The sequence below is a fragment of the Anopheles stephensi genome, unplaced genomic scaffold (genome assembly GCF_013141755.1).
Source record: "Anopheles stephensi strain Indian unplaced genomic scaffold, UCI_ANSTEP_V1.0 ucontig447, whole genome shotgun sequence".
Lineage (NCBI taxonomy): Eukaryota > Metazoa > Arthropoda > Insecta > Diptera > Culicidae > Anopheles > Anopheles stephensi.
Genome location: NW_023405399.1, coordinates 68,648 through 82,067, shown reverse-complemented (window position 1 = coordinate 82,067; position 13,420 = coordinate 68,648). Strand labels below are relative to the sequence as shown.

At 42.0% G+C, this 13,420-nt stretch overlaps 4 protein-coding genes across 11 annotated transcripts in view; 1 reads left to right on the top strand and 3 right to left on the bottom strand.

Moving 5' to 3' along the window:
- LOC118517059 (UDP-glucosyltransferase 2-like) overlaps positions 1-13,420 on the top strand; it is a 45,380-nt gene that overhangs the window by 25,218 nt on the left and 6,742 nt on the right. For 7 of the 8 annotated variants that reach the window (XM_036062915.1, XM_036062911.1, XM_036062912.1 and 4 more), the window contains 2 exons: positions 7,147-7,316; positions 10,346-10,529. In XM_036062915.1, coding sequence (XP_035918808.1) covers positions 7,177-7,316; positions 10,346-10,529 — 324 coding nt within the window. In that variant the 5' untranslated portion in view covers positions 7,147-7,176. Of the gene's footprint in view, positions 1-6,967; positions 7,073-7,146; positions 7,317-10,345; positions 10,530-13,420 lie in introns of those variants that run through there. The other variant, XM_036062916.1, reaches the window with a different exon arrangement.
- On the bottom strand, positions 1,630-2,468 carry LOC118517060 (cysteine-rich venom protein 6-like). Its single transcript, XM_036062917.1, has 2 exons — positions 2,060-2,468; positions 1,630-1,982 (listed from the first exon to the last, which is right to left on the bottom strand). Exons 1-2 carry the CDS (start codon positions 2,223-2,225, stop codon positions 1,792-1,794), a joined length of 357 nt encoding a protein of 118 aa, XP_035918810.1. The 5' UTR covers positions 2,226-2,468; the 3' UTR covers positions 1,630-1,791.
- On the bottom strand, positions 3,018-3,370 carry LOC118517062 (cysteine-rich venom protein 1-like). Its single transcript, XM_036062920.1, has 2 exons — positions 3,284-3,370; positions 3,018-3,202 (listed from the first exon to the last, which is right to left on the bottom strand). The coding sequence occupies exons 1-2, from the start codon at positions 3,354-3,356 to the stop codon at positions 3,027-3,029; spliced, it is 249 nt and encodes an 82-aa protein (XP_035918813.1). The 5' UTR covers positions 3,357-3,370; the 3' UTR covers positions 3,018-3,026.
- LOC118517061 (chymotrypsin-elastase inhibitor ixodidin-like) lies at positions 10,858-11,420 on the bottom strand. Its single transcript, XM_036062919.1, has 2 exons — positions 11,214-11,420; positions 10,858-11,140 (listed from the first exon to the last, which is right to left on the bottom strand). The coding sequence occupies exons 1-2, from the start codon at positions 11,329-11,331 to the stop codon at positions 10,935-10,937; spliced, it is 324 nt and encodes a 107-aa protein (XP_035918812.1). The 5' UTR covers positions 11,332-11,420; the 3' UTR covers positions 10,858-10,934.

Sequence of the window (13,420 nt, the reverse complement as noted above, 5' to 3'; positions counted from 1 at the left end):
ATATCCAGAAGCGGAACTCAAGCACTACGACTATTGACAACTGAGCAACGAAAGCAAGCAATCGATGTGTTTACTCAGAGCTTTTTTTGGTTTCCCTTTTTTTTCCAGGGGTTATTTCATGCGGAATGTGGATTCTGTTATGCAGAAACAATATATGTTTTTTCGAGTGTTCACTACAGTAGAAAATGAGTAATTGGAGCAGTTTTTAAAATAATCTCCACCTACCAAAGCACTGCTCCAAATGTTGCAACAACTATGCAATATTTGTGGGATCAACTTTTTGCATAATCTAGCTTAACCTGGACCAACTGATGGATAGAAAAAAAGAAATTATGGAAAAGTCCTAGTTACTCTTTGAAGAAGATTCTCATGAGTGTATTACAGAATAGCACTTTAGACACAATTCTATAGGGTAAACTCCATAGTGTTGCTCGTTCCTGCTTGTCTTTTCCTAATGTTGTTGGATTGGTATTCTGGAAATAGAAATGAGATGTAAGTTGCAAAACACTGCAGGACAAACACTACTCATTCAGTGTTGTGACTCCGCATCCGCATCAACAATTTTTTTGGTTAAAGTGTTCTTAATATGTACTACTAGCTTTTCTTCTATTTTTATTTCTTTGTTGTACATAAGACGATAAGCAATATCGAATATTCTGTTTCTTCACACGTTGATTGATTGCAGGTAGTAGGTGACCTACGCAGCTGTTGGTGACTGCTAAGCTAATTAGCTAGGTGCCCTAACCAGCTTTTCATACAGCACCGCTGGCTTTTAGGCATCTGTATGTACACCATATTACTCCATTCCATATATCCTGGTTAATTATCTTGCAGTAGTAGTGAAGGTAATGCTGGGTGGTTTTAGTCGGTGAAAAGCCGAGAGTACCTTGGGGATGGTCCCTTTGTTACGCTAGGCTTCCATCGCTGTTAAGAGAAGAAAACAACTGCTGTTTCCTAGAAGCTCTATTCATCTTTCCTTTTAAATGGCCCGGTGGGAATATGGTCCAAGTGAAACAAAACCACTAAACCATCTTCTTGCTCTTATTACGTGGTGCTAAATAATTATGTTAAGTGGTGTAAGCGAATCATTCACAAATTTCAAAGTAAACAAGAGTTTTTAATTTTTACAAACACTGACTCTGATATTTTTAAGTCGAGTATGGAAGACTGACATGTCTCTGTTTGTCGTCTGAGCGTATTGTAAATCTGCTTTGAATTCTCTGCATAATTATCGTTTTTGCCTAAAATTATGCCCGATTGACCGATATGCACGAGTTCAGAGTGGGCGAAGATTCATCTCATAAATTACTTTTTATTGTATAAATTTAGGCGCCGAAACAATCGTGTGTTTATTTGCGAATTTATTCCGAATGTCGTATGAAACATATTTATCCTGTTGAAGGTGGAGAAATGATAAAAATCGATGATTCATAATATTAGAGAAATATTCATTTTTATAAACAAAATTATAACTTCCAAGGCAGTATAAAAACAACTCACTAGCATAAAAAAACAAAAACTCGATTGGTGTAGATCTTTGTATCATGTGTCACAAAACGCGTGTACTTTAAAAAAATCGTTGAATCCAACAGAACAAAACACAGAAAACCAATTTTATATTGCTTTATGTGTATTTTTTGTCATAGAGCAACTCTCCGATTAAAGTTCTTTTCCGTGTTTAGTTCATTTCCTCTATGTGATGCTCGTACAAACACATACACACCCAAATAAATGAGGTAAATTAGCGTCATCAGCTTCCGAAAACGGTTCCACGTTCACCGTCCGCTTCGGCTAGACGATAGGAAGGATTGGACACTGCTTCGGCAGAACGCACCGTCCGTTGGGGGTTGTCCGAACGAACCCAATCCTACAGTAGCAACCGCAGTAGCAGACTTTGCTGCACACTTGCACGGACCGTCCGGAGCAAGTGTTGTCGTAACATAAGCCACATACTTTCAGTACCTCGTTGCGTCCACAGGTGCCTGCCGGATGGGAAGAATGGATTGAAACAAAATTGTAACAGATTGCGTCGTCAAGCTCCGGACCCGGACCGACTTACGTATGGGGCAGCTAGCTCCTGGCGGCACCGGAACTAGTCCTTTAAACGCTTCCTGCGACTGGTTGCTGGTGCTGAAAGTCGTAGCAGAAAGATTCCGGACGGTGGTGGACTGAGCGTCACAGATACCGCACCCAGCAGCAAACAACAAAACGATCACCCAATTCATTCTCGAAGACACTTGGTGACTCGGTGGTTGGTCGTAACGCCGTTCCAGTCCAACTGTCCAATATCGATCGAAAAGCTCGAAAAGCTGGCAGAAAACATACCGGCGAACCTTTACACTTCAGCTGTGCAAATCGGTAATCGATGTCTGTTTTCCGTTCCGTTCCTGCGAAATATTGCGATGGGAAGCGCGGACGGGGGAGCTCTTGCGAGGCAGGAAGTGGTTTGTCACTTGCAACAGTTTCTAGCATTTGTCGCCGTCGGTGGCTGACTGACTGATCGACGAGGAAGGAGAAGTGCACTTCAATTGACGCCATTTCGCCGCGCCCACCATCGCAGGACGGGCCAGCAGCACTATCTGCTGACGTTTTAAGAGGAGTTCTTGAAGTTTTTGAATTTGAGATAAAACGTTCCCGCTGATATGCGTGAAGGAATAGCGTAGCAATGCTCTCTTGTTTCAATCGTTATCGTGCATACGTGTCTCTGCCACTCGTGTCTTGCAGCACTTGAGTAAATGTGTGCTTTGCGTCAGCAGGATTTGAATATTCGCTGCTTCAATCCTGTGTCATATTCACTGTCATACCTTTCTTGGTAAAATGGATTCATGCGCTCCTTTCGGAAAGACGATGAAAAATTCTCACTCTAGATATTGAATGCATTCGACAGTGCTGTATAAACTATGCGACATTTACATACTAGCTAGAGATCGTTTGAAATGAAAACTCGTCAAATATTGAATGCAAAGGAATTTTACGCTTTATTTTCGTTCAACCTTTTTGTTACTCTAATCACAGAAACAGGGCTTTTATTTTGGACACAGCTTTGGGCGAACGCAGTTACCGAACTGATTTTCCCTCACGAAACCATTACGACAAACGCAACCTGGACGGCAGACGTCCGGACAATTGATGTCCTGCTCGCTGCAATACTTTTGCGTACAGGGCACGCAACAGGTGAAGCTCTCATTTCTTGGACATCGCTCTGCAGAAAGCAAGTGAACCATACGATTAGTGTGTTAGGCCCCCGGTTTTACCTTTGCAGGGTTTCCCAAAAGGGTCTTACTTGGAATGCATCGGCTGGCCTCGAGACAACTGGCAAGCAGTAGCACGGCAAACAACGCTAGCAAAAGTTTCATTCTAACTGGCCTGGGAGATGTCTGGTGCACAGTCTCCTCCTGGAAACTTTATATCCATTTTCGATTCCGAAGAATCGGAATCTGCTGTTCCCAACTGAACAATGAAAACAAGGAAACGATACAAACATGTGTACAATTGGGATGGGTTTTTTTTCCTGCTCGTTTCATGGTTTGGGTGCAGTATTATACGGAATGAGTATCGTTTCTTCCGAAGTGGACAAATATTTGAGGAATGGGGATTATGCTGGATAACGGAAAGGCTTTAGTGAGATTAAAAACGCAACGAATGGAATATGGAAGCAGTTCGTTTAATTTATAGGATTTTTAACCTTACTGACTCTTCGTCAGTGGACGAGTAACTAGCGGCTCCGGTCTTCATGGCAGGATCGAATAATTAATCCTGTCGGTACCGACTGACTATCCAGTTACGCGTTACCTTTAAGATGAGAAAGCCAATGAAGGCAAGCCAAAACCTCCCGAGTTTGCAGTTTCGAAGAAGAGAGAAAGTCTTTTATCAATAGTTAAGACTAAATCTGACGCGCCTGAAGTTATACTATCACTCTGATAGATAAATAGACTTTCTCGCTCATCAATTCATCCTGATTCATCTCAACTTTAAAGCCTTTATGGATGACTTCCTAAGACTTACCTAGTTGCGTTGTCCGGTGTCATTGTAATGACAATTTTACTTGATTGGCATTATATTCTTCATTGACATAGCTTGGATTTTCCTAAATTCTTTTTTTATTGTTATTCACTTCATTTTTCGATAATAAATATAAGCAATTAAAATTGCTTCTCTCCACTGCGCTTTTTTCAAGGTTTCTTAGTACTTTTCCTTGGTTTGGGGCAACTATTCGCTAACACGCACGGGCCCCCAATCACACGCCTTATATAATTCGGTTTACAGAAGCACCCAGCAACACACAAATCGGGACAACTGTTCTGCTGCTTTGGTTTGGAACAGGTCGGTTCGTTGCACGGTCCACAGCAGATGAAAACTTCATTTTTTGGACAAGCTTTTAAAAGGAGTAAAAAGTGTGGATTTTATAATTAAAAAAGGCACTGAAATCAACACTATTCACTCAAAGCTAGCCCTCAAAAAAGCCTCTGCTAACACACTTACTCCGTTCTTCCTTGCAAGGGTCCGAAAACACCAGACTTGACCCGCTTTTTGCCTGGGCAAGTGTGAAAACGAGCAACAGGCAAGGAACGATTAGCCTTATTTCGAATCTCATCGTGTATGGGAGGTATACGTCCGACCCGGAGATAGAACCACTGATAAAATGGCACGGCGCCCAAAATACTGTCTCCAACTGACACTAGACCGTAAACTGCACTGAGTGTAAACAGGGCAACTCCGTGCAACAGTTGTGCACATAGAACCTTCGACAAGAATATCACATCTGTGCCAAAAAAAATTTCATCAAAACAAGTACCAATGATCTTGAAAATGTAGCAAAACATGACCTCTTTCATGCGCGTGTTTCAATCATGGTGGGCACGCTATAACGATTAGATTGGTTATCTGTGTTATGTTAAGGAATAACCTCCTACAGCAGCATTCATTCGTCTATCAAAAATAGTTGTAATCAGACAACTACCCATAAAATTCTACTGTATCTTATGATGATGACTTCACGGAAAATTTCTTTTTCCGAAGGTAAAGAGCTCAAGGACACAGTTCCCAGAGTATCAGAAAGACTCCAACACATGGCTTGTCTCATTGTTGGATCGTCATCATCAGAGAGCAGCTCAGATTATCTCTATTAACTATTGTAATCGCTTTTCTTTGTAGAAGCATATTAACGTTTCTAGATCATCTACGTATTTGCTGGAGTAATGGCCTAGCCGATAACCTGGAAATGTTTGTTAAAGCCTTATGAAGATTTTAGTCAGTAAAACATGATTGTAGTCAGGGGATGATCCCCAGCTCATGGGTCTCATGAAGGTCTGTTCGCCGATTTACTCCTTCTTCTTCTTCTTGGACTAAAGACTTCTTAGGTCATGCCTGTTATTTCTGGCTTACTAGTCTTAATGATACCTCATAGTTGGATAGTCAGACCTCACTCACCGTCCAGCAGTATGAAGACTGGCACCACTGTCACATCTACTACCGGGCCCCGGTTCGCAGATTAACTCCATGACAAAAAGTTCATCGATGTAGCAGTTCAATCAGCTACTGGTAATAACAATTGGCTATGAGATGGAAGCTGCGGCTGACGCTCTTTTATCAAGTGGTTGCAACGCCAACAGGTGTGCCATAGATTACCATCACCATAAAACAAATCTAGGTGATATTTAAAAGTTCGAAAAGCATCCAACAGTACATGGCAGATAGACCTAGTAATATGTGACGTAGAGCTTAATTCTGGGAGGTTGTAAAACCAATACACAACGATAAAAAGCACACAGAGATACAGATTATACCAATAAAGGAGGATTATACCAAGACCAAAAAAGGAAAGCAGTGAGATAAAGTAAATAAAGGCAAATGGCTAACGAGGTCTGCATGGCTGGACTAGAGGTTAATGAATGCCGCCGGGTTTTAGAATCCATACAGATTCCGAAAAATTTCGTGATACTTGATCCTATGAAGTAAAAGGCCAGAAGCTAAAATATTAGAGCCAGTGGCGGTGAATCAAGTCCCCGTGAGGCAGCCCTTAGCCTGTATCAGCCCTAAGCAGAATCAATGTTGAAGGCCTCTAACAGGTGGAATCTGTTAACTGGGTCTGAATAAGAGGTCCAACGGAGGCGTTATACGAGTGCCCCTATGGTGTTCGGGGCTCTTTAAATGATCGAAGCTTCCCGAACAGCCTGCTTATACGAAGCTACACCTCTGTCAATAAGAACGGCTTCCCTTGAAAGCTCGAGGTCCCAATCAACTCCCTAGTTTATTTATACTATTATCCGCCCCTGATTAGAGATAAAAATAGCTCCAAAGCTTATAGGCAATACTAAAAACAACACCGAACGGAGCTGATATGAAAATGTGAGAGCACAACTGCTCAACAACAAAACGCGTGTCACGTAACCAAAGGCTATTTCCGATAAAATTGGTATAATTTAACTTAAACACAAGTCCACAATTTATTTAGTCGAATGCAAACTACGACAATTTTAAAAAGCTATTAAAAAGCAATTTAGAATTGCTTGATCGTAAGCATGATACGACGATTTCTGTTCTAAGTTGAGGATCATTATCGACATGCATCAAAAAATTAGTAAATTGTTCAACATTGTAGCCCTAATCAATGAGTTTACTTTAATAAATGAAGCTTTGCAAAACGAAGCAGTAATGCCACTCAAGAAGATATTGAAGGTAAATCGGTAACGATTTATTTGGTTTTATAGTAAAGTTTTAAAGGTTTTGATTTTAAAAATAGTGTCGGAAAAAAGTCAGAACTCAAATGAAGTGTTCAATCACCGAGTTGTTTTAATTGAACCCTATTATCGTGGTCAAAACTATGGAATGTAAGCGTTTAAATCGTCAAATGCGGAACGAAATAATTGAAAACCAAGTTCTGAGCTAACAATCTGACCACTTCATGTTAATTGGTGGTTTTTGAAGAGTACTTCGGACAGTTCCCATCCAGTACAGTTCTGGTACACTTCGTTCGTAGGTTTGTAGTTTCAAATTTAAAGATAGGAATTTTAGTTTTTAAAAAGCATCCACAACAGAAAACAAACACTCCTTCTGCTAACTTTGTGCATCTGTATGTATCAATTAACGAGTGACTTATCCGTTTAACATTTAATCTCCACGTTTTTTTTTGCTCCTCTTCCTCAGAATCACCATCAGCTAGCTCTAGCCAAAGCCATGACACTGCGGATCCTGCTGCTGGCGGGACTGCTGGCCGCCTCATGCTGTTCCGGGTCCGACATTCTCATGATCACGATGGGTGGCACCAAATCCCACAAGATCCCGTTCTTGGAGCTGGCAAAGGGTCTCATACCACGGTAGGTACTAACAATCTCCGGTGCATTGTTAAGCTGGCCAGCAAGGTAAAGCTTGCCTGTGCATCGGGAGATGCACCTGTCAGCCGTCCACCACAAAGACATCGGGGCTCAGTTTTTAGACAGAAAACAAAAACTATTACCGCACCAGAAGCGGCAATTGGATTATTGGATCAAGTGAGCGTACGCAGCCTGTTTGTATGTCCTTCCGGGACACGTGCTGTGGACGGTGGAATTAATTTTGATCGCCGCTTGTCGGGGTTCATTTTTTGTCATTCTCCCGGCAGACAAACTCGGGCTCTGTCAAGGGCTAAATTCAAGGGCTAATTGAAAAGCTGCCAGTAAGCATCAGCACGGCTCACCCTAACGATCTAGCAAAGGGCACCAAACGAAAAAAAAAAACATCCGCTCACTCAAAGCACCGCGACGTTCGTTATCAAACAACGTTTAATCCTTTACGCTGCCTTTCGTTTCGAGTGTACTGTGCAAATAAGTTTCAAAAAAAAGCTCCGCGGATAATTGCATAACCTGCTCACGGAGAACGAAACGAAAGCTCGTGTACCGTGTGCAAGTTCTCTCGCCTCGTCTCAAATCAACGGTTCGCTGTAAGGGGAGGAGGAATAGCGTTTCAATTAGCGGAGGTTTTTGTTGAACCCTTTTTGCACCAAACTATTCCCGTCCAGAGATGCTAATGTGCGGATCAATATTAGCGATTGAGTGAAGTGAAAAGGAAATTATTGAACATTTGCATTACATCCACAAACTTTTAGTGTTAAATTTAATTTAATTCATACGAACAAGCTACGGAGCTCAAAATTGCAATGGCTCCCGTTACATAATGTAAGATTCCTTACCTATTGAAGTTGGTTTTAAAGAATAGGCTATTGAATCTCTTCAACTCATTAAGTAATCTGGTCATCTCCAGTGGGTTGCCTCCCATTGTGAGCTTATACTAAAGTTGGCGATTATCCAGAGCTATTTGTAATGATCCGATAGCGGCGCCGGTCTTCTCAAGGCCGGACCGGGAGTCAAATCCCATCCAGACCGTCTCCCCATACACAGAACCGACTGTACTTCTCTTCTTCCTTGGCACTAAAATCTTTAACCTGTGACTTGGTTTTACTCGTAGCAAAGTAGTGCGGAGGCTGGTTTGGATGGGATTCAAACCCCGGTCCTGCCGAGTCCTGCGTGATGGCTATACAGCTATAAATGAAGTCACAAAAAGGGATGCCGAGACAGCTCGAAGTTGTAGTGCGAGATAAGAAGTAGAATTCTCCAGACATTTCTGAACACTGCTTAAGATGTTCAGGACTGTAAAAATGATCTGCCTTACTTTCTCAATACTGCTTGATATAAGGAAGAAAATACATAGGTGAACCTGGACTGGAAAATATTTTAGAGCAACCATTTCTGAAGCCTGGAAGCCTGAAGGTTGAAATGTTTCGAAAATAGATCAGTTCTACCTATAGCTTGCGTTCTTTTAAGAACAGTCATAATCAAATCTAATAACTCAAAGAATAACTGACCCATCCAACCAACGTCACCTCAGGCGTGGCTAAGAAGTGCAAAATAATCTTATTCTATAAAAAAGATTATTCATTTCATTATGAGCAGAGTTCAGAAACATTCAGAACATTGCTAGGTCATTAACAAAATCCGGTATAGTTAACTAGCCAATATTTTGTTCCAGTTCAGAAGACGAATCAAGTCTTCCCAAACTAAATTCAGTTCTACCATAAATAAGGGCAATGAAAGAGGCTCACCACTGAAGACTGAAGGAAGCAGGGACACAATGAAAAGGTTCAACTGCGAGCCAGCTAATGCTTGACATCAAAAATGGCTACAGGATTTATCATATAAATTGTGATCCTTCAAAATTTCCACATCTTGCTAGACAAATCTACAAAAAAAAATCTACATTAAAGTGTTGTGTAAGTTAGACGACAATATTGGCAATATCTAGTCCCCAGATGGGAAAGGACAGTAAAAAGCTTCTGAGATTCTCCAGAAAAGTGCAGTTACATAAAAAAAAAGAATTATTATGAAAACTTAAAACATATTATTTATGAAATTTATAATAACTTAAGAGGAGAGTAATTGAAAAATCTTCCATACAGTATATTAGACCATAGTAAGTACAGTCTGTAGCACACATGGTAAGAAGTTCTGTGTTATCACCATATAACTCACCGAGGGGCAAATTTAACCGAGGTGTATAAAATTCCTATTCCTATTCCTTCCCATTCCTATTGCCCAATAAATTTAACTTAGTTTCTGGCCAATACCCAATATAAATGTAATTATACAGATGAGAGATGAAAGAGGTCCAAGTGACTCAAAGTCGGTTGTACCTTAAAAATATTCCATTACATTCTGCACAGAGCCCAGAAATGACTTGAGCTTTGATAGTTTTTCTCTTTAACTTTATAACTTCTCTTCACGACTGATGTAACTCTTGTTCTTGGCTCTAACACTCGGTTCAGACGGAACTATTTTCATGCTTTGCCATTTCGAATTGCGTTATTGGTGACGAATTTACGAACGGAAAGCTTGCGATCGGTCAGGTCGCGTAGGGAAATATCCTCCAAATACTCCTGTAGTATAATTATCGATATCGACGAGTATGAGTGTATTTTAAACTTCGTCATAAGCAGGTTTCTTATTGATTACGCTGATAGGTTCGAAGTTATGTTTACAGCTGAAACTAAATCTAAACCACATATGCACGTCACCACCAATTCGAATAGGTTCGCTAATCAAAGGAGAAAAGCTACGGTTAAGTACGTTGTTATCAATCCAAAATAACATTCGCCTAAACTTTGATTACAAATATTTTAAGAAATGCTTAGAAAAGAGCGTCTTGCCCCGAAAGGTATCTCAAATTTATAGCAAGTAATTATCGACAAACAGCTGCATCTTTGCGCTACATAAAAACGGAGCACAGACAAAGTGCTTAGCCAACTGTTTCATGCTGCCTGCCAGTAGCTCATTCTGATTTTCATTTTTTTTTATTCTTGCCTCCTCTTCCCCAGCGGCCATAATATAACGTTTCTGAATGGTTTTCCGGCTGACTTTACGTTGCACGGGCTGCAGGAGATAACACCGTCCGGGCTGGTGGAGTACATCCGGAACTACACGAACTGGGATCTGCTCGGGGCACGGATGCGAGGTGATATGCCGCTATCGCTGTGGGATGCTTTCCGATATTCGTGGCAGGTAAGTGGTTTTCCGTACGCAGGATAGAGGAGGAATCACCGCTACACTGTGAGCGTGTGATGTGTGATTCTTTTCTCGATTTAGAAGAGCATTCCATTGGCTAACTGTGACCTCATTTCTATAGCCGAGCAGATATCTGGAAAGTTTACACAGCCTGTTGAAGCTTTGTGGCAGCTAATCAAATGACTCACAAAGGCTATTTATTCAGTGATGTTACGGCTGGTGAATGCGCTCAAAACTAGTAGAAACTAGTCTACCTCTCCTTAAAATGTATCGTCTGCCTTAAAGCTGACTAGCAGCAACTAAGAGCAAATAATCCCACTCGAAATTGTTGGTTTGTTAAGCTGCTGTATTTCGGAAACTTATTGGTACACATTCACAATGGCATACTTCAAGATTTCACACCTAGCCGCTGCTGAATCCGCTGCGAAGGTACGATTGGCACAGGCGCTGCGGCATGCACTTGCCACCCTCGTACTCACGGATGAATCCCTTAATGCAGTAGCATCCTTTGGTGCATTTATTTTCGCAATCTATCTTGTTGGTGATGCACGTGTCCTGGTAGCACATTCCACAGCACCTAAACTCTTCGTACTGTCCGTTACATTTTTCTACCAAGAGAGGAGTAGGCGAATAGTTAGGCTTCTGACGACCAAACGATAGGCGTGTCCACCATTAACTTACCAACTTCACAGTTTGCCTCAACCGACTGCTCGACGGAGATTTCTTCCGATTCGTCTGCAAATGCGGCACCGGCCAGCAACACCACGCCGAACAAAACCGCAACAGCAACGCACTTCATGGTGGAGAACGGGTGAAATCTTTCCTTTCAAGCTCAGCTTCGGAACACACTTTGACCACGCGAAACAACTCACAAGGCTTGATTGTCGCACATACATGAATTTTATAGCCACGCTCCACAGACGGCAAACGGCTTTGTCTTCCCATGTGCCAACTGTGCCAACAAACCGCCACTGAAACTGACACCTTTTTTCCAGAAGGTGTTGCTCATCATCGGCGGGGCAGCTCTCCATCCCGTCACTCCCCAGACGCGACGACCCACAAATTATGACGACACGTGCGTAGAAAGGTGTGGCCGTGTGTTTGAACTTGGTGGAGGCTTAAAATTAGGTGTTTGCAAGTCCCGAATTACCCGTCGATTACTGAGAATAGAATACGGTCTACGGTTTATTAAAAGCTTTCATCGTCATCATCATCGGACAGGATCGGCAGTACGGGCCGCTGACATAGCTGCTCCGGAATGCAACGGCCGGCGGGATATTCTCGCACGAAGCCTTCCACGCAGTAACACTCCGCGAAGCAGTGGCCGGCACAGTCGATCACGGAACCGTAGCAGGTTAGCTGGTAGCAGGGTCCACAGCATTTGAACACCTCGTCCACTCCACATTGCTCTGAAACGCGTGCCAAGATACAAGGAATGGTTTACAGGGGTTTGCGTTGTAGGTGTTAACAATATTTGATGGTTTATTCGATTCCGGATCCGGCAAAAAAGGCAGTCCACCATTTTCTATCCTTATTGCGTTATGATTTCCCCCCTCCCCCTCCCCTCCACAACCACTCACTTGTTGGTGTACAGCTGTCCTCTTCGGGATGATTGTCATCGTTGCCGACGCTCGTATCGTTGCGCTCCGGAACGCTTTGCTTCGTTTCTTGAGCATCAGAACATCCAATTATTGCTGCGAGCGATGCAACACTGAGCCAAAGCATCAAAAGCTTCATTTTCGTTAGAAATTCGGTCTGATCACCTTGATACGTATTGTCTCCGTTCGAAGTATTGTCTTGGACAAAGAGAAAGCTCCAGCTTCACCTCACTATCGTCTGCACTATGCTTCACTCGGACACGGTTCGTCGAGTGTCGTCTATTTATTGAATTCATCCCCGAGCCCATCCGTGTTGGAGAAAGGTTACACAATAAAACTGTTCTGTTGTAGTTCAAATGAAGTGATTTCTCAATCGGACGGTGTATGAGAACGCAGGGAAGTATCGGTTATTGGAACAGTTTTGACAAGTTGGAACACACGAGCGAGTACACGAGCACGTGATTAAATAGAAATGCTCTTGCTGTATGCTCTATTCTATAGTTCATTGAACAGTAACAAACATAAAGAAGATAGCTTCTTAATGTGAGATAAACAGATAGCATTTCGTGCTTTTATATCTCTCTTTGCTCATTACAGTTGTGCTATAAAAACGTGACTCTTCGCCATATGTTCCAGGGAACGAACTTTGCAAAACCAACACCAAATTCAAGTTGGCCAATAGAAAGCATGCACGGCATAAACTCTATCCTGGATTACTGGATAAAATGGCTAGCAGCACTTGAAATCCTAGCCAAGTTTAGCCAAGACTTTGGAGAAGAAGCTGGAGCAACGTCACACGGAAAGTTGAAGTTAAAGTTGCGAAACTCTCCGATGGATAAGAGCGAACGAACAACAGTTCAGGCGACGGTGTAACTTTTCTCACTTTTCTGTAACATTGCATTACACTACGGGTCCGATCCGATGGTCGCTTTCAGCTACAGTTCTACTTGCGATTAAGTTTATAAATAAAAGCAACCTAATTGTGATGCAGTGCTACAGGGGTATTGGAATGAATTAGACCTGTTACTAGATTTTAATTAGGAAAGAGAACTTTTTCTCCGGAAGACCTGTTTTGATACTGTTTCAAGTTAAAGAAGAATTCGGTTTTTCTGGGCTATGGCTGCTAAGTCGCGTCAATCGTTAGAATCGCATGACAAGATTCGTCACGGAAAAAAGACTTGAAAATGCAATAGATTTCAACACATTTGAACTGAATAGCTTTGCTGAAACCCTGCTACTCAGCTACACCTATTTGATGCTCAATGCTGTATGTGATAAAGCATATATTTA

Excerpts from the sequence above, each read along its gene's own strand:
- LOC118517060 (XM_036062917.1), bottom strand. The coding sequence starts at position 2,225 with ATGAATTGGGTGATCGTTTTGTTGTTTGCTGCTGGGTGCGGTATCTGT. Across the intron at positions 1,983-2,059 it reads AGGAGCTAGCTGCCCCATAC|GCACCTGTGGACGCAACGAG; the intron begins GTAAGTCGGTCC and ends CCCATCCGGCAG.
- LOC118517062 (XM_036062920.1), bottom strand. The coding sequence starts at position 3,356 with ATGAAACTTTTGCTAGCGTTGTTTGCCGTGCTACTGCTTGCCAGTTGT. Across the intron at positions 3,203-3,283 it reads GGCCAGCCGATGCATTCCAA|AGCGATGTCCAAGAAATGAG; the intron begins GTAAGACCCTTT and ends TGCTTTCTGCAG.
- LOC118517061 (XM_036062919.1), bottom strand. The coding sequence starts at position 11,331 with ATGAAGTGCGTTGCTGTTGCGGTTTTGTTCGGCGTGGTGTTGCTGGCC. Across the intron at positions 11,141-11,213 it reads TGAGGCAAACTGTGAAGTTG|AAAAATGTAACGGACAGTAC; the intron begins GTAAGTTAATGG and ends CTCTCTTGGTAG.